At 42.7% G+C, this 18,616-nt stretch overlaps 1 protein-coding gene across 1 annotated transcript in view; it reads left to right on the plus strand.

Moving 5' to 3' along the window:
• Positions 1 to 18,616, plus strand: part of LOC148031558 (Transducin/WD40 repeat-like superfamily protein) — a 93,777-nt gene that overhangs the window by 74,361 nt on the left and 800 nt on the right. The window contains exons 8-13 of the mRNA XM_087685098.1: positions 7,426 to 7,513; positions 7,628 to 7,703; positions 16,044 to 16,143; positions 17,989 to 18,040; positions 18,126 to 18,266; positions 18,437 to 18,524. Of these exons, the coding sequence (XP_087541224.1) occupies positions 7,426 to 7,513; positions 7,628 to 7,703; positions 16,044 to 16,143; positions 17,989 to 18,040; positions 18,126 to 18,266; positions 18,437 to 18,524 (545 nt within the window). The remainder of the gene's footprint in view (positions 1 to 7,425; positions 7,514 to 7,627; positions 7,704 to 16,043; positions 16,144 to 17,988; positions 18,041 to 18,125; positions 18,267 to 18,436; positions 18,525 to 18,616) is intronic.

Consider the following 18,616-nt stretch of genomic DNA (forward strand, 5'->3'; position numbering starts at 1 on the left):
GCCATGCATCTCGGCCCATTCACTCAACGCTTGTTCCACGATAGAGCCATATATCTTGGCCAGCATGTGTCCAATCATGATAGTTCGGTAGTTACTAGGTAGCGCGGGGTCTCCACTCTTAAAGAGCGGCACAATAATATGGTCTGACCAACAGGTTGGAAATCCCTCACAAACTGCCCTATTAAAGATGTGAGCCAGCGTTGGTGCCAGAATATCACAGGCATGCGTGAAGTGTTCAGCCACTAAACCCTCATGGTCTTGGGCTCTTCCATTTTTCAGCTTCCATATGGCATTCCTCACTTTTTTTTCTGTGAAAAATCTGCAATTTGCTGGTCTTGAGGTTGAGAGAGAGAGAGAGAGAGAGAGAGAGAGAGAGAGAGAGAGCTGCGGGGAGATCGTCGACGTGCTGATCGATTCGAGTTCCACACCGTTTTCAGGTACGCCAAGCGTTTCCCTTTGTTGCTTTGCATCTAATTAGACGGCACTGCACGACACGATTCGGTGAAAGCCCTCCATCCGATATCCTATCATGAAAGCAGGGTTAGGGACAGGAGGTATGGTTATGAAGGCACTATATAGGGCAGTGACTTTCTACATAGGATATGGGAGCTCTCATGCACAAATATCTGAGACTAGCATTGTCCTCCAGACGGCTAGCATAGGCAAGTAAGAGGGAATGTTGGTACTCACAGATGGCAACTTGGATACATAGGCAAGTAAGAGGGAATGTTGGTACTCATAGAGGCAACTTGGATGAGCTTACATGGATTGACAAATCAATTGGCTCCCTTCCTTTGAACATAGCCTATCCTATACTCATAGTTGCATTCGTACTATGTATAGACTAGTTCGTTTCGAACATAGCCTATCCTACACTCATAGTTGCATTCGTACTACGTATGGACTAGTTCGTACTGTACGGTTCATACCGTACGGTATGTATCTGTACCATTTTGTACCAAAAAACAGGCTATTTTTGGCCCTCTGAAGACTAGACCATTCAATATTTGCCAACTCCTAAGCCTTATGTTTATTATCATAATTCCAAGTCTCTCACACACACAGAGTCTCTATCTCTCCCAACTTTCAAGATGAGTATGCAATTTCAAGAGCATCCCTCCCCCCCTCCTCTCTCTCTCTCTCTCTCTCTCTCTTTGTGTGGCGGGAAGTTGTCGTGACGGGCGTGATGCTGACGAGACGGGCGTGACGAGATCGTGACGGTGGGCGTGACGGGCACGACGGACGGATGCTGATGCGACAGGCGTGACGAGCCGGATGCGGACAAGACAGACATGACACTAGCATACGTGTCTGGCAGAGCAATGTACTGTGATGAATATACTGTGACGAATGTACTGTGGCAGCAGTGACGAATGAGTACTGTGGCAACAATGACGAATGTACTGTGGCAGTAGTGACGAATGAGTACTAAGCAGAAAGTGACGTGATGTACCTGCAGTAAACAGTGGTGGGCCTTGTGAACAGTATCTGCAGAGATACGCAGTGACTGATGGGACAGTTTTGGGTCGTGACTGTGATTGTATAAGAAATCTGTTCACTCTCTCAGATTGATGTGAATGCGGACTTGTGTGAATGTACTGAGATTGCAGATGTACTCAGACTGATGTGAACCTTTCCGTGCTGTGTAGACTGGAGATCTACGTGATTTCAGACTGACGCATATTAACATTTCATGCTACAGTGACAGTTTAGGTGAGATTGATAGTTCTATGCTACATTGACAGTTCATGCTATAGTCATATCTTATGATGCAGTCACATTGACAGTTTATGATATACTGACAGTTCATGCTATAATGATAGTTTATGTTACTGGTTTACTACTCTAGTCAGACTGTAAACAGTTTTATGCTATAGCAGATACTATAATCATGATGGATGAAATTGATAATGAAGGAATCACAAAATCAACCATGGAGATAATGTTTTATATACCGCCAAAGAACATGAGATACAAAACCTATGGGCGTAAAACCCGAGATTGGAATGTCTCTCCAGGATCAAGTAGATATGGGAAGACATCCTGCAAAATTAATGAAACACTATATGAGGAGATGTTGACCATACTCCGTGCTGAAATGCGTACCATGAGGAAGGAAATGGAAAAGGATATACAAGAGCGAGTTTGAGCTGAAATGATGGAAGAACTAAAAAAGGAGATACAACAAACATTGGATGCACACATGGTAGAGAAAGACTCAATGATCTCTAATCTACAAGAAGAACTAGAGGAATGCAAAAAGAAACTGGACGCACAAAAGGAACCACAAACCACACCGGATCTACAAAAAGAAATGGATGTTTTAAAAAAGGATATGCACACCTATGCAAGTGTGGTGGAAGACACCCAAAAGAAAATGGAGAATGTTGAGAATATTGTCAAAGAAAATGTAGAATGGATAGATGTGGCAAAAAAGAACAAAGGAATGTATGGCAACAAAGTGGAAGTTATGAATGTCACCTTGGAAGAAGAGGCAAAAAGACGGGCACGTGCACTCCACGTAAGAGTGGTTGGACTAGATGAGAAAAGCTCCCCAATTGAAGATTCTACAGCTCTTGCCACCAAAATTGGGGCTACAGATATACCCATCATTGGGGCTTGGCGAGTTGGGAAAGCTGACACAAAAACAAAAGTCCTCATCTTAAAGTTTGGAGACTTGGAAAAGAAGAGAGCCTTTCTCTCCAAGAGGACCGCTCTCAAAGGAGAAAGATCTACCTAGATGAAGACCTCACCCCAGCCCAGATAGCCCACAGGAGGGAAAATATGCCACGTGTTCTAAAGGCACGGAAAGAAGGTAAATGGGCTGTCCACAGAGATGGAAGAGTCATCATCACAGAGAAAAGGACAGCATGACGGTGCGCGGCCTATGAGACCCTGAAGTTCACACTGTGGAATTGCAATGGCTCCCTTAAGACAGATGCAGGTTATTTTGAGGATACTTTCAAAGGGATAGACATTGCTATGTATACTGAGACACATCAATGTAAAGACAGCCGTCTATCTGATGTATATGGATATAGATGGGAAAGTGTATATCGCTCTCAGCCTAGGCGGCCTGGAGGGACCAGGGGATCAGGAGGTGTAGCAATTCTATTTAGTGAAGAGCTCCGAGAGATACAGTCCAAGTGGTACATAGAGATGTAGAGGCAAGACACATGTGGATCAGGTCACGTACAAGCAGAACTCCAGACATGTATATTGCCATATATGCTATTTTCCTCCTGCATACTCTAAGTTTGTCTCTAAAGAGGCATCCCGATATACACCACTATATGAGGACATAATGAGATACATGAGAATTGGGGATGTTCTACTAGTAGGAGACTTTAATGCACGCAGAGGAAGCAACCAATCTGCTTTCTTTGACACTAGTGATGAGATGTTCAGAGATATTGCATTAGATGAAGTGGGATTAGTTAGATCAGCCCAAGATAGAGAGAGAACATAATATGGAACACACCTACCGGCATTGGGAAGTGTGCATGGTTTGGCCATCCTTAACGGGCTACCACAGTGGCCAAGATCTAATGGTTTCACATGTTGGAATAACAAGAAAGGGTCAAGCACAGTGGACTATTTGATTGGATCACCCAACTTGCTATCTGACATAAAAAGCTTTGAAATCTCAGACAGACCAATTGGATTAGCAGCAGACCATGCTATTCTAGCTTTCACAATGCAATATGGGCATATATACGAAGCACAGCCACACATACCAAAATCACCACGCTATGATTTTGTGGAAGCGACCTCACACATATACAGCACTATTGTGCGAGATGCATTGAGGGAGCTAGACACATAGGCCTCTGTGGATGAGTTTACAGGATAGTTGGCCGAGATAATACACACTTCAGCAGCCTACGCTTTCCCACACACTACATCGTCAGATAAACCTCCACGAGGTAATGCCCCACACAATGGCTGGTATGATGATGAGTGCAGAGAGACACGAGCACATTTTCAGCGAGAGGTAGCACTTGGCATATGCACACATAAGCATGCTCGAACACTCTCCAGATGATTGGTACGCAAAAAGAAGCGGGAATACCTGAGCAGACTAGAAACAGAAATGTATTCCTTGATCTTGGGACAAGACAGCAAGAGAGCATGGAAAAAGATGCATGAGAACCATCCACCCTTACAGATTACTAGACTGGATGATTGGCATGGATATGCTTGCACACTCTACGATGTTCTTGGCCAAGAGCCTATGCCACTCCCCTCAACCTCAAGACCAGAAAATTGCAGATTTTTCACAGAGAAAAAAGTGAGGAATGCCATATGGAAACTGAAGAATGGAAAAGCCCAAGATCATGATGGTCTAGTAGCTGAACTCTTCGCGCATGCTTGTGATATCTTAGCACCAACACTGGCCCATATCTTTAATAGGGCAGTTTGTGAGGGATTTCCAACCTGTTGGTCAGACCATATTATTGTGCCGCTCTTTAAGAGTAGAGACCCCGCGCTACCTAGTAACTATTGAACTATCATGATTGGACACATGCTGGCCAAGATATATGGCTCTATCGTGAAACAAGCATTGAGTGAATGGGCCGAGATGCATTGCCTGAGATCAAAAGGCCAGGCTGGCTTCAGGAGGGAATATACAACTCTAGACCATATCTTTACATTGAGGGCAATCATCGAAGAAGGCAAGGCATTCAAGAAAAAGATCTACTGCTATTTTGTGGACTTTCACAAGGCCTTTGACACAGTGCCACGTGCTAGACTCATGAGAAGAATGCAAAACATTGATGTGCCTGTAGAGATACAGTGGAGTATTTATGCCTTGTATGAGATAGTGACGGGCAGAGTACGAACACCTGAGGGCATCTCAGATACAATCAATAGCACCATTGGGGTGAAACAAGGCTGTCCATTTTCACTGACACTATTTGGGTTGTACATAGATGAAATTTCAGAATATGTGGATAGGACTGGTGGAGCCGGAGCTAGCCTAGCTGGAGTGTTGATACCTTACTGCTTTATGCCGACGATATTGTACTTATATCTGACTCACCTGAGGGACTAAATAGACACTTGGATGCATTATCAGCTGCTTGGGTAACAAGAACTGAGCACCAGTTTACTTTTGATGGAGAGCCAGTGGAGATGGTTAGGCAGTATGTCTATTTGGGGTTCACATTGAATGGACCACAGTTCTCTTGGAGAGAGACGTCAGAGGCTCGTTTGGCAAAAGCATATGCAGCCTTAGGTGCATTGGAGAGGCAATGTGCTCACATACAATTTCATGAGCCGCGTACCAAATTGTGGCTTTTTGACACCTTGGTTACACGCACACTCCTATATGGGGCAGCTATTTGGGGTCAAAGTCTCTTTCACACGAGGAGATAGCCTTTGGGAGGCCAGGATGGACCAGAGAAGGAATACTAGGACGGATGGGAGCATATGGAAAGACCACTGGTCATGATGATCTCACGTATGATACGAGCGAAGAGCTCGACCCCACATGAGATTATCTGAGCTGAGTTGGGAGTAACACCCATGGTGGCTGAGGTCTTGGTCCAGGCAGTGACTTTCATACATAGACTATGGGAGCTCCCCCAAGATAGATACCCACGTCTAGCCCTGGCCTCTTCTAGACAACTAGCAGCAGATGGTGACAGACATTGTTGGTATGCTCAGATGAGTACATGGATGAGTCTACATGGGCTGCAGATTGACAGACTACCCCCCTTTGACTATAGCCTGGATTGCCCTACACTTGACCTAAGCCAATCAGAGCTAAACCGTGTGATCAGAGCAGACATACTGAAGTTAGATATAGAGAAGACCTGGATCCAACCCCCCTCCCCCCATGGCACGAGGATGGTACACTACCAGACCCACTCCCTTCAAGTATCTGAGGATGGTTTCATCACCCGACCCAATTACATGGACACACAGCTGTCTCATGGACTACACCGCTATTGGTCAGATCTGCACCTCATCCCACCACCTGAGGATTGAGACAGGTAGATGGGAAGGTATACAGACAGAATAACGCATATGCCCACTATGTGACAGAGAGCCAGAGACAAAGGAACACTACATCTGCCAATGCAATGTATATTATGATATATGAGGTAGATACCACTGTCTGTTTCGAGAGGGTTTTGGACCCCGGAGACGGATCATGCAGTTTGAGGATCAGAGATGCTTGGGATTCTTCCTCTTGGAGCTCCAGAGGTGCAGAGCAACAATTCTATGGAGTAGAAGGCCGCCACAGCTCGGCTCACATAGACAGAGAGAAGTCATTGACCTTTTCATTGATACACGACAGAGTATGGCAGATACCACTACTATTGCCACACAGCCTACAGGAGTACATCATCATTGGACCTCATCTTCTGTAGGTGTCCCTTTGGATAGAGCAGTGGCACTTAGCTGGTCTAGGCGCCCACGTCCACCCGGACGAAGGCCTAGACATCCACACCACAGACAAATTAAAGCCATCATTGAGCGCCACAAGAGAGAGATGCCGAGACGCCTCAGCCATGTAGAGATACACCTCCTTAGAGGACAGACATATCATTGATGGAGAGTTTTTCCCTTCTCTACTCTCACTTTTAGATCATTGACATGTTTCCCTTTTATAGGACACTATTTCATTTTTTTCAATCTTATAGGCATGTTTTTCATCTTTTCTCGTTCCAGATGAGAAACACACCATCATTGTATGTATTGCTTTGGTCTCATAGGCCACATTAGCTTTTTGGAGACGTTAATATACTCTCTCTCTCTCTCTCTCTTTTTCGTAATGGATCTCTCTCTCTCTCTCTCTCACACACACACACACACACACACAAAAGAATGAAGAGCCTGTTTGTCCATCCACCCTAAACTTTACTTTGTTCTTTGATGTATTACATATACACTCCCATCTGTCTTCTAGTAGCACATTGCGCATGTTGTGCATGAGGTTTTTCCTTGTTATCCTCATGTATTCATCCTATTAACTCAAGTGACATTGCTATTTTAGCTCTAAACATTTGTTCTATTATCTATAATCCAAAATAACCAAGTTTTTGTTTTGTTTTGTTTTGTTTTTTTTTTCCGTACCAATATCGTACGGTACCTTATAAAATCATAAGGTACCAATTGGTACTGTACCGTATCATACATGTCGTACCTGATAACCCTGCCTACACTCCCTCTCAGCTGATCTGAGCTGAATTCAATCTCATTAGGGCCGATGTCTTGAGAGTTGAGCCAAGGAGGAGTTGGATCCAGCCCCCTCTCCCTTTAGGATTGACCACTTCCTATATCTCTATTTAGCTCAAGAAAGGCAACAATAATGTTAACTTGTTTTTAAGTTGCAAGCGTTTGTTTGAAACATGAAATCTTGGGGATCCTGAAGTCATGAGATGATAATTTAACCAGCCAATCTATTGAATGCAGGATTAGGAACACCTTTGCGAAGAGGATTTGGAGGTGTTTGTTTAGTACAATGGTCAATGAAGGGAGATTACCTTTTTTCTTCTAAGCTGTGAGCTATGCTGTTTTGTTGTATCTTCAGTTTCCATTCTGATGTCTGGTGATTTGTGGTTGGAATGTTGTAATTTGTGGTTTGTCTGCTTTCTTGTGTCCTGCTCGTGCTTAGGGATGGGGTGTTTCATCTGTGGGAAACGGAGAGCTGGATTTCAGAAAAATGGTCTTCATCGGGAGGCCCTGCATTGGTCTTTAGTCGAAACCCTTTGGACTGCTTGATTCAATGTTGAAAGGATGAGTTTTATCAGGAAACATGGACATCATAACAAATAGGGTCTGGATATATTTTGGAGCACTTTTAATACAGCTGCACTCAAGAATAAGTGCTGTTCACTCCTAGGTTCATCAGATTTACAGACTCTGTTATTTTCTCTGAGTTTCTTAAAATGTTATTTAGTGTTAGAACTTGGATATTTTGCAAATATAGATCTGAGTGTAATTTGGTTTGGTTACCTCTGTTTGTATGAGAACCCCTTTGTTGATGCAAGGACCTAACTTCCATTTGTGTGAGAGCCCCTTTCTTCTCCTATTGTGACTTGGTTTGGCTTACTTCCATTTGTGGTCCCTTCCTTGCTGAAAGTTATTTGCAGGCTGTATATTGGACCTTCAACAATTTGTGGCAATCTGCGAATGTGATTGTTTATTTCATTTCAATTCTGAATCCCCTGAAAGAGTCCACCAAGGAGTATTTTGTTTCATGAGCTAGCAAACTGTATCATCTTCTTACAGTTGCTGCTGTTTGGCACATGCAACAATGTCACATTTTGGGATATCAGTTAGCTATACTTTTGGTCTTATAGGCAGGCACGGGGCCAAAATAAAGGGAAAAAGAAAAAAGGAAAAACCCACATATGTCTCTCTCTTTCACAACCTACAACAGTTTTGGTACATAGGTCAACATATGAATATTTGAGAGTAAATTTGTTAGGCCACCTCTTTCTGCAATCATTGTGCATTAAAGATACAAACCTCCAATTCAGGTACTTCTTGGTAGATTCGAAGGCAGATTTCCAGTCCTGTTTCTAGTAAACCAGTTTCCAATGATGATAGTTTGACACTTTGCTCCAATTGTATGCCCTCCAGTGAAGGACTCCCATACTTTGATAGGCTTCATGGAAAGCTGTAGAATCAGTATGTAGACCATTTAGGAGAGCAGACTTTGGTTAAGCCCTTGACAACTTTGATGCATCTTTTAAGAATTTATTTTCTGGCACGTGGATGCACAAACTAGATCATATCAACCTTTTCAATTATGGTTTCCAGGGTGGTTGTATGAAGGTATAGTTATTTTATGGGCATGTTGCATTGCTGAGATGGCTTCCACGACATTGCTGCAACTAGAAGACCTTGCACAAAGGGAGCTCTTATCAAGAGTCCGAAAGTTTGGTGAGACTGAATTTGATGAAGCTTTATGGAGGTCGATTTATCAAGCTTGCTACTCGCAAGGAAGGATAGATGGGGGTGATTTTTCAAAGCGTCATTGAATGAGGGATGACTATGTTGAGAAACCCTTCACCTTTCACCCGCAGTGTAATGAAAGAGATCTAACTGTACTAACTAAGGGAACGGAGAGAGAGAAGGATTGCAGAAGAAGAGGGAGAAGAGAGAGAAATGCAAGAAGAAGAGAGAGAAAGAGGGAGAAAGGAAGAAGAAGAGAAAGAAGAAGAAGAAGCCATGGAAGCTTGAGAAGGTGAAAAGAGAGTTTCTTGATAATTTCTGTGATGCCTCAAAATACCCTCTTACACCTTATATACCGTCAGTGTGACGGGTATGTTCGCATGCCATGCTCCTGTGATCCCCGTTCATTATACGCAGTTTGTGTTTTTGCGTTTTGTGTTTAGGGTTTGCATCCCCAAAAAGGAGCGGCACCCTAGATTGATTGTGCCTATTTATAGGCCACTCTCTCATTCATTCCTCACAGCTTATTCATTCAGTCGGTCACCTCTTCTCTCCAGTCTCTCCACTACCCTCACACCCCTTCACGAGGACATTGTGGTTTGTGGTTCGTGGCTGTCTTCATCATCTTCCTTGTGCTACGGCACCCTTGTTCCCTTGTATCACATTCACTCCATGATTCAAATCTTCGTAATTCCATTTATCGGAGTTTCTTATCTCTTCTGTTCTCTACTCCATGTTTTGTCGAGTTCACTCCACGTTTCTCCCCGCAAACCCTACTGTCTTGTTGGTACGTCATCTTTTGCAATGGTATCAGAGCCGGATTTGCTCAAACAACGGCAAAGATTCTCCACTCCAGTGACGGCAAAGACCGATGGCGGGTTCGGCATCCACTTGTTTTGTTTCGCTACATCATCTCGTTTTTGCAGGTTTCAGGTGTTTTCAGCTTGCTGCCCACACCTCTTTCATGGAGGATATCACAGTCTCAGCTGTCCCTTGTTGTCATCTATAGTCTTGCGCCTATTTTTAGCTTTCCACCCGTAGTTTGCAGCTGTTTACAGCAAAGCGGCTGTTGCTGATCACCCTCCATTTAGAAAACAATCTCGTTTTTCCAGATTTTAGGTATTTTAGCTTGCTGCCCACACTCCAGATGCGGAGGACATCGTAGTCGAAGCTGGCCATTGCTGTCTACAACAGTCTGGCGCTTGTTTCCAGCCTACCACACACTATTCGGAGTTCATTTCAGCATGTTGACTACTGTTGCTGGTTTTTCTTGCGTTTTTAGTTTTTCTCTCTCCTCCTCATCAGAGAAGACAAAGATCGATGGCTGTTTCCGTATCAACATTTGATTTCTCTATCATTTCCGTTGCACATTGGGACTTATCCTTTTTCTCCCTCCCACCCTCTCTTCTCCAATTTGCCACACCGGTACCATGGCATCTCCACCGATAGATTGCTAGTCTACTGGGTGTTGCTGCTGCAGCAAGAACGGCCATTTCACTGATGACTATTGAGATTGACCTTTGCTCCCCCACCGCCGAAGTATATGCATCTTCTATCAAGCACTCCTTGTGTCACCTCTCCTTTCTGGGCCACAGAGATCGTTTTGCATCGGCTATTGGAGTATTATGCTCAAGGTGATAAGCCGCGCTAGTTGCGCACTAAGTCCTTTCAAGCACATGGAGGCTCTAAGACCTTATGAGGCGATAAGCCCTCCTGGAGACCAGCCCATAGCGAGGAGGTTTTCCCACAGTCCACTCTCTTGAGAGCCTGCGATTGTTTCCCACCCTTGGCTCATCCTTAGCCTCCTTCTCCACCCTCTTCCACTAAGGTTTGAGAGGCCACTTTTGGGTGCTTTCCAGCTTCTTATTCCAATCCCCAGATACCTTCTTCGGCACGACCGACGACACTTCCTTCGTCATCAGATGCTTCACAGTCCATAAGCCATGAGTGGTTGGATTCCCTTTCTCTCTCAGACTGGGATTCAAAGGGGGATTTTCTTACTTCGCCCTCAGAGGGAAACTTCTAGTTGTTCTTCGGCTTTAGAGAGGGATTCTACTTCTACTCCTTCGGATTCAGAGAGAGATCCTATGTGCCATGAAGTTCCTCACACACCATTATCTTTCACTTTCGAGGAGTGGTTCTTCTTTGAGTAGTCATTTCCTCTACTCCCCAGGATCTAGAGGATCCACCTAGATCGGGGCCCTTGGGTCTTTAGTAGTGACTTGGTGGCTAGGCCTTCGTATTCCTTCCAACATGGAGTCACAAAGCTAGTGGCTTCTCTCCCGAGGTTGAGTTTCGGGTTCTACAACTCATCCTGTCTCTTGATTATCTTCAAAGGTCTCCTTTCAGGTGGTATTTTCAAATTATAGGGTGGATCTTTTTTGTCCCTTGCTTTGCATGGACTCACCTCCCGAGATCGAGTACGGGCATATCCTTATGGTTTTGGGCACCACAAAGTCTGACATTCCTCCTATGCATTGCATGTTTTCATCATCTTTGTACTAGGGCGCTTGGGCAAATAAACAATTTTCCCATGAGGGACAATGTGCATGTGGCACCTGCTGCATGAGCATTCTTCAACATGTAGCATTGCATCTCCACCTCACTCTTCTCTTGTTCCCCATTTTCGGGCTTGAGAGGGGGAGTTGAGAAACCCTTCACCCGTAGTTTGTGTTTTTGTGTTTTTGCGTTTTGTGTTTAGGGTTGGCAGCTCCAAAAAGGGGCGCCATCCTAGATTGATTGTGCCTATTTATAGGCCACTCTCTCATTCATTCCTTACGGCTGATTCATTTAGTCCGTCACCTCTTCTCCCCAGCCTCTTCACTACCCTCACACCCCTTTAGGAGGACATTGTGGTTCGTAGCTGTCTTCATCATCTTCCTTGTGCTAATGCACCCTTGTTCCCTTGTATCACATTCACTTCATGATTTAGAACTTCATTATTCCATTCATCAGAGTTTCTTCTCTCTTCTCTTCTCTTCTCCATGTTTTACTGAGTTCACTTCGTGTTCCTTCCCGCAAACCCTACTGTCTCGTTGGTACGTCATCTTTTGATAGACTGTGATATCTATCTTCCAATGAGACTGTGGTGTGTCTAGATAGATGTCAATGGGAAACTAGGAGGTGATAGGCCAAGCGAGCCATAAGTTTCCAAAGGAGCACTCGGGTGACTCCATAGTTATGAGGAATGGGGAAACACAAAGAGCAGAAATGTGAAATGCAAAAAGTTGAGGTTTCAGGGAGTTTTTAGTAACTGTAGGGATGAGGAGGGGTGGAAACAGAAATGAAACTGATGAAATATCATAAAAGTGGAGTTTGGTGGAGTTTCCAATACTTCACAGGACCTAGTTCTCCACAAATCACACAAACTAAGGTGACTGCATTATCACCTTTAACTTGAAAGTACGTAACTGAGTAGCATTCCAATTCCCAATAAATTCATCCAAACTTGAGTTTGTAAGTTTGGACTGCATCTTTAATATAGTTGAGTTAGTCAATAGACATAGTCTTTGACTAAAAGATTATAGAATCAAGCAGGGATCATTTGGAGCATGCAATCCTTGAGAGAAACATTGTTCATCTACCAAAAATATAAAAGAGGCAATGCTGGTTTCAAGAAACCCAATAAACTATCTTTGCTTTCTCTTAGGGACAATAAGGTAGGTGCCATCTTTATGCCAACAGTATAGGGAGGGTACTTTTATGTGCTCGTCACATCGTCTAAAGATTGTATAACTAAGTTGAGGGCAACTTTGAGGTTCATATGTGGCATTGGTTTTCGCATCAAGATGAAGATTTATGGACAAAACATCCCCTGCAATATGAAAATAATCACCTAGGCAAAACCTCAAGTCTCAAAAGTAGATGATGCGAAGGCTCTCATTGAATGTATACCTTTCCTCACAGACAACATTAAGACTTTTGATGGATTTTAAGCAAAGAGATGCTTTTATTGGTTAGATGAAGAGAGTGATTTTTGATAGATGAAAAGCACAACAAACTTAGGAGTTGCTCAAATTCAACAACTATTCTCTAATGTTCGAAAGGTGCTAAATTGGAGATGATAATGTCAATGTGACTCTTTTGAAGGGCTTAAAGCTGCAGTGAAGTGTTGGAGTTTTTCGATGGAAATGGATTTTAGAGTTGTGAGACACAGTTTCAGCCTTGGTTTAAACTGGCAAACTGAAAGTGGAAATTTATATTAACATTTAGGCATATGTATAATGTAAATACTTAATCGCCAAACATACACAGTACACTTACTATTTAGTAGCTACTAGCTGCTAGCAAGCATCGAGAGTTACTACCACCATGGGTATGCAATTCTTGTGTGACCCCATGCATTCTCTCATACTATGGATGACTGTAATAAAGAGAAATAGGCTGCAGACATGCAATATGTTAGATATGATCAATTCCCCACCCTCATTAGGTGCTACCAATGATCCATGGTGCTCAAAGTTGTAAGGCCCCCATTATGAGGAGAAGCCAAATGTGAGCCCGAACATTGGTTGAGTCCTGACTTGTATATCAGATGAGGTCTATGTGACCGGATGGCAAAAAGGTGACTGTTGTGGGTCTAATCTTTGGGTTAGACAGAGTGGTTAAGCTGGTAGCAACTCGAGGCGCATTGCATTGAGTTGCGGTGTAAGGGAGTTAAAAGGGGCCCCTATTGTGGGGTCCCAGGGGGGCCAGCGCCCCCCCTGGCGGGGGTCCAGGGGCAGCGCCCCCAGCCCGATGGTAAAGGGAATATTCCCTGGAATATTCCCTGGCCGACTAGTGGAGGCTCATATGGTAGGTCGGTCAACAGGCCGACCTAACGACCTTCGCGGGCTATAAAAGCTAAACCCCTTCGCAGCCATCACTCACTCATCTTTCACCCAGTCAGAGTTGTTGTTCCAGCTAGCCTTAAGCTCTTCACCTATCTTCTGTCTAGATCGCCATCTAAGCTTCACACAGTGGAAGCGCACGGGTGGACAGAGCCATCTTTGTATCAGTTGTTTGGAGTTAAAGAATTTACTGATTCTCCTCTTATCTGTTGTGTACTCTCTATCTCTTTCTCAGATTCTGTTCGCTGCGCCGTGTAATATTTTACACAATAAAACTAGAAATTGAAGGCAAGAAATGAAAACTGACAAACTAAAACACATGGCTGTCAGTAAAAATCAGAAACATGGGGAGCCTCTCCCATCCACCCTCTCCCTAAATAACAAAGCTCAAAGCTACAATAAAAAACTCACATCAAGTCCACTGATTCTGCAACACATTTCTGGTTTCTTGAAACAGAAAGAGACATCTTTATTTAGCTACAAGACTCTTTAAAAGTGCAGTTGGTAGTCCTATCTTTCTCTTAGTTGCAGCTCTAGTTATGACTATTTATGGGACTGGAACACTGTCATTCAATATTTGAGAGTTGATCGTGAGACCATACTGTGATTCACAAGAGGTGCTTTTGTATGCAGGATAATTGGCTTACACAGTAAAATTGCTAATCTTTCTTTTTCATACCCAGTTGCTGAATACTTACAGTGAGGTCTTTTATAGTATGTGTATGTTGGTAGTGAGGGTGTTCTCAAACATGTGTGGGCATGGGGCAATTTGCATCAAAATGCAGCTCCTACCTCAGGCTTTTTCCATATGTTCATGGTCGTTGGTACTGACGATGAAATCAAGTTGCTTATGCTTCTTTGATTTGTTTAAACCAAAATAATCTTAAGATATTTCATTCATCTTCCATTTGGGATTTGAAATCATTGTAGTGTATTCTTTGAGAGACACAAAGATTACTCTCTTTGCCTATCCAATAGAAGCACCTTCAGTTTGAAAGGTCCTGATAAGGGTCTTCACGTTGTCTATGAGAAGAGACATATCTTGAATCAGAGTCTTTGCATTGTCTTAACTTCTCAAGCTTTGGAGACTCCTGGGTTTCTTCTCCAAGCTTCAGATCGAAGGATTTTCTGTCCATAAGAGGGGCTTCATCTTGATGCGAAAAGCAAACACACCTATCAACTTCGAAGGTGCCCTTAGCCTTAGTTATAGATCCGGTACTTTTTTAAATGGGGAGTACATAAAAGTGCACTCATATTTGGCATAAGCTTTCTAACTCCCTTTATTTCATATAAGAGGAAGTTGAGTTATTTTACAGAAGCGAGTGTATTATTTGAAGCCACCATTGGCTCATTATCCCACACCATAACCCATGGAAGATTAAACCATTCTCGAATAAAAAATCTCTAGAATTTGACAAGTAAGCCTTCAAGTTTCAAGCTGTTTGCTTATCTTTCACTAACCTCAATACCCTATTCTTGCAATGGACTCAAGATATTTCTAAGAAATTTGAATCTTGGAATGCTCAATTCAAGATATTTGCAAAAAATGAGTTCAAAGAAGCCAATTCGTTGTTTCCAAAATTCCTAGAAATGTGTTTATGACTTATGTTCAAAAATTAGTTCAAAGAAGCCAATTCGTTGTTTCCAAAATTCCTAGAAGTGTGTTTATGACTTATGTAAAACTTATTTTTTGTGAAGATTTTGAAATGAAAATTCCGAGATTCAAACTGCTTTGATTTCATCTCGAGGAAACTGGAAGAATAGGCTACCATAGGTTACTTAAAGACAAACCATGGTAATAGGGATGGCTGTCCTGGCCTTACAGATGAAGGGATGCAATCCTGGAGGAGTTTGCTTGGAGAACCATCTAACCAGAATGGGGGGGCATCCACTGTCCTGTATCTTATACTCGTCGTTTCAACAAAGCATGTAAGAAGCTGAAGGCTAATGGTGCAGTGCCACAAAATTCTCACCAACAGCAGAAAGGTTGTGTGTAAATACAACGACCTGAATCTAGTGCTGTACTTGTGGTACGGGTTAGATTCCCCACAACATCAAGTCATATTGCCTCGAAATACAACAGCATTGCTAGCTTCAGGAATCATGCCTTTATAAATACACCCACACAAACATCTGCTTTAAACATTTAAATAGAGGTGATATTGTACTTGACCCTAAAGATCATATGTGGTCTCAGTACACTTTCAATTTTGTTTAAGTGTCCTTTGATTTGCGTCTGCGGAAAAAACTCAACATTTTCATTTGTTCTAAACTCTTAGTGGTATCTGCTTGCAAATACAGAGTGCGATGTGGAGTCCAGATGACACAATATTGTTAATAGCATTTGACCAAACTACAACTCTTGGAGCTTTGTACTTTACTGCAAAACCTCCATCACTAGGTCAGACTCTTTCTAATGTGATGGTTTACCTGCATAAGCTAGGAGCTTATATTCCTGCTTTTTATGTATACGGACTTGTTATCATTTTTCATTGTATGTTTAGGGGAGTAAAATATGGCTACTTTTGGATGTATGTAGGGTATTGGAGGATACTTAATTGTTCTATTAAAAATTTGAGTCATGCAAGATCTAAGGATCAGTGTAAGAGGTGAAGATTTGTTGAATTAGGGTTGTGGCTTGCCAATATCTGATGTCGGGAATGATTTCTGAGCAAGTTTTGTTAGTGTGCTACTTGAGGTGACTTTGAGTGATCTGGTAAGTACTTGTTTGAGATGCCCTCCTTGATTTAAGAGGCTCATTTGTTACAAAATATATGATAGCCAATCCTTAATTTGTATTGATATAGTTACTGCATGAGACTCCTCTCTGCTGTTTCTAAGCTTTGCACATTATCTTGGTTTTTTGCTCGTGAAGTTTGTGAGATGCTTGGGTGAAACCCTTGGAAATTGGTGCTCCATGTACTGGATTGGGTTGCACTTATGGGTTTGTAAATTGGTGCTCCATGTACTGGGTTGGGCTATGCTTATGGGTTTGTAAATTATAGGTAATCAATTTCTCACTTTTGACCCTAAATTCTTGTAGGGCAAAAAGGTCCAAGTCCCATGTTAATATTCAACATTGTCGCAACCAGAAAATACAAGTATCATCATCAAATGGTTTGATGCTTTTGTAAGCTTTGGTTTATGCATCCAAGCCTGCGACACCTTGCCTAGGCACATTAAGGAAGATTGATCTAGAGGCTGTAGTGGTGAAATCATGTATTCATGAATCGTCTACAAGGTAGATACTTGTGTTGTGTTGCTGTTTGAGGAGATCCTGTTGGCCTGTAGTGTGGAGTATTGCCATGTATTTGGCAGAGAAAGGGGTTGTAAACTGATGAGGTGCGTTATCACAACCTACACATCCCAAATGGTTTGATGCTTTTCATGTTAAAAGCTACTTCTGTCCATGACTCACTATAATTTACTCCACAGAACGTAGAGGTAAGCTTGTAGTGTAATGTTTTGGCTTGAAACCGTTTTTAACTTTTTGTGGTTTCAACAACTAAATGTGATATTTATATTATGAAATACATTAACAAGATATGTAAGTCCAGGGGGCTTAGCCTCAGGACCTGCTGGGGACTGGTGAACTGTAAGAGACTCAGGGATGACAGCCCCAGTTGGATGCTCAATCAGAGTTCCAGTGGTTAACGCAACGGAAAGGGATTCTTTAGAATGAGTGGAGGTCGATATCCCACCACCCTGCAGGCTAAAGACGATATTTTTGACAGGAAAACTGTATCCCCACGTGGAAGCTGTCTCTATGGGACCTCAGACACAGGATAGTATCAGCTGAGGTCCACATGGGACTAGTACTGTACTCCAGGGGCAAGTGAGGACTGTATACATTAGTAGTGCAAGGTTCTCCGCCTACCTACTGATGGTGCTAGTGAAAGACAGATGTTCATGTTTTTTGATGAAATTTTCATGTCATACTTGAATCTCTTTCTAGATCCCTCAGGAAACACTGTTTGGGGGTCATTATGGTGCCAAAAGTAGCTATGCTTAGATTCTCACCTGGATTTACTGCTGTGAAAATAATTTAGTTTCTTTTGACTGGGGTAAGGAATGCTTTGATCGGTAGGATCATGCAAAGCAGTCTGCTTCCAATTTTTTGCTTTAATAGAGTTCCAGCAACTCAAGTACATCGTGATTGCCATGGTTAGCACAAATATTATTGTTCTAACATTATTTGGGAGAATCCTTTTTGATATCCAATGGTTTGTGTTTCATGCACATGCAGATGTCCAATTGCTACCAGTTGAACTTCCTGAGATTGAATCTATAACAGAAGGGTAGGATTTCTGTTTGGATCTTTGGTATTGATCGTTTTAGTCTGTAACTCTTCTTCTCAAGCTTCAAATTGATTTTCTACTTCAGAAAGGGCCGTATTGAGAAAATGGCATGGGACAGTACTGGTGAAAGGCTTGCAATTTCTTTTAGTGGCGGGGATGAGATGCATTCTGGATTGATAGCAGTCTACGACACGCGGAAAGTGCCAATTTTGGTTGTCTCATTGCTGTATGTAAAAGAACTCTTTGACATTTGCAGGATTGCATGATGTATAACGTGAGACGTTCTTAAAGAATCATTCATATCTTTGGTCGATTTAACAAAGTGTACCAAGGGGCTTGGCGAGAAAGTATGAAAGATTTTGACTTTGTGCTTGATTTGATGATTGTTTTTTCAAGGGGTTTTATTAGGGGACCTGGCACTGGAGCAAAGCCTCTGGCATTTGCATTCTACGAGTCCTTAAAGCAGGGCGTTTTGCTCTCTGTGGTGAGTTGGATACCTGCCAGAAAATACTGTTTGGGAAGTTTCAATGACACCTTGAGGGAAATCTTTTTACTGTACTTGAAGTTTAGATAATT

The sequence above is a fragment of the Lygodium microphyllum genome, chromosome 9 (assembly GCF_053477565.2).
Source record: "Lygodium microphyllum isolate KBCC chromosome 9, Lygodium_microphyllum_v1.1.10, whole genome shotgun sequence".
Taxonomy (NCBI): domain Eukaryota; kingdom Viridiplantae; phylum Streptophyta; class Polypodiopsida; order Schizaeales; family Lygodiaceae; genus Lygodium; species Lygodium microphyllum.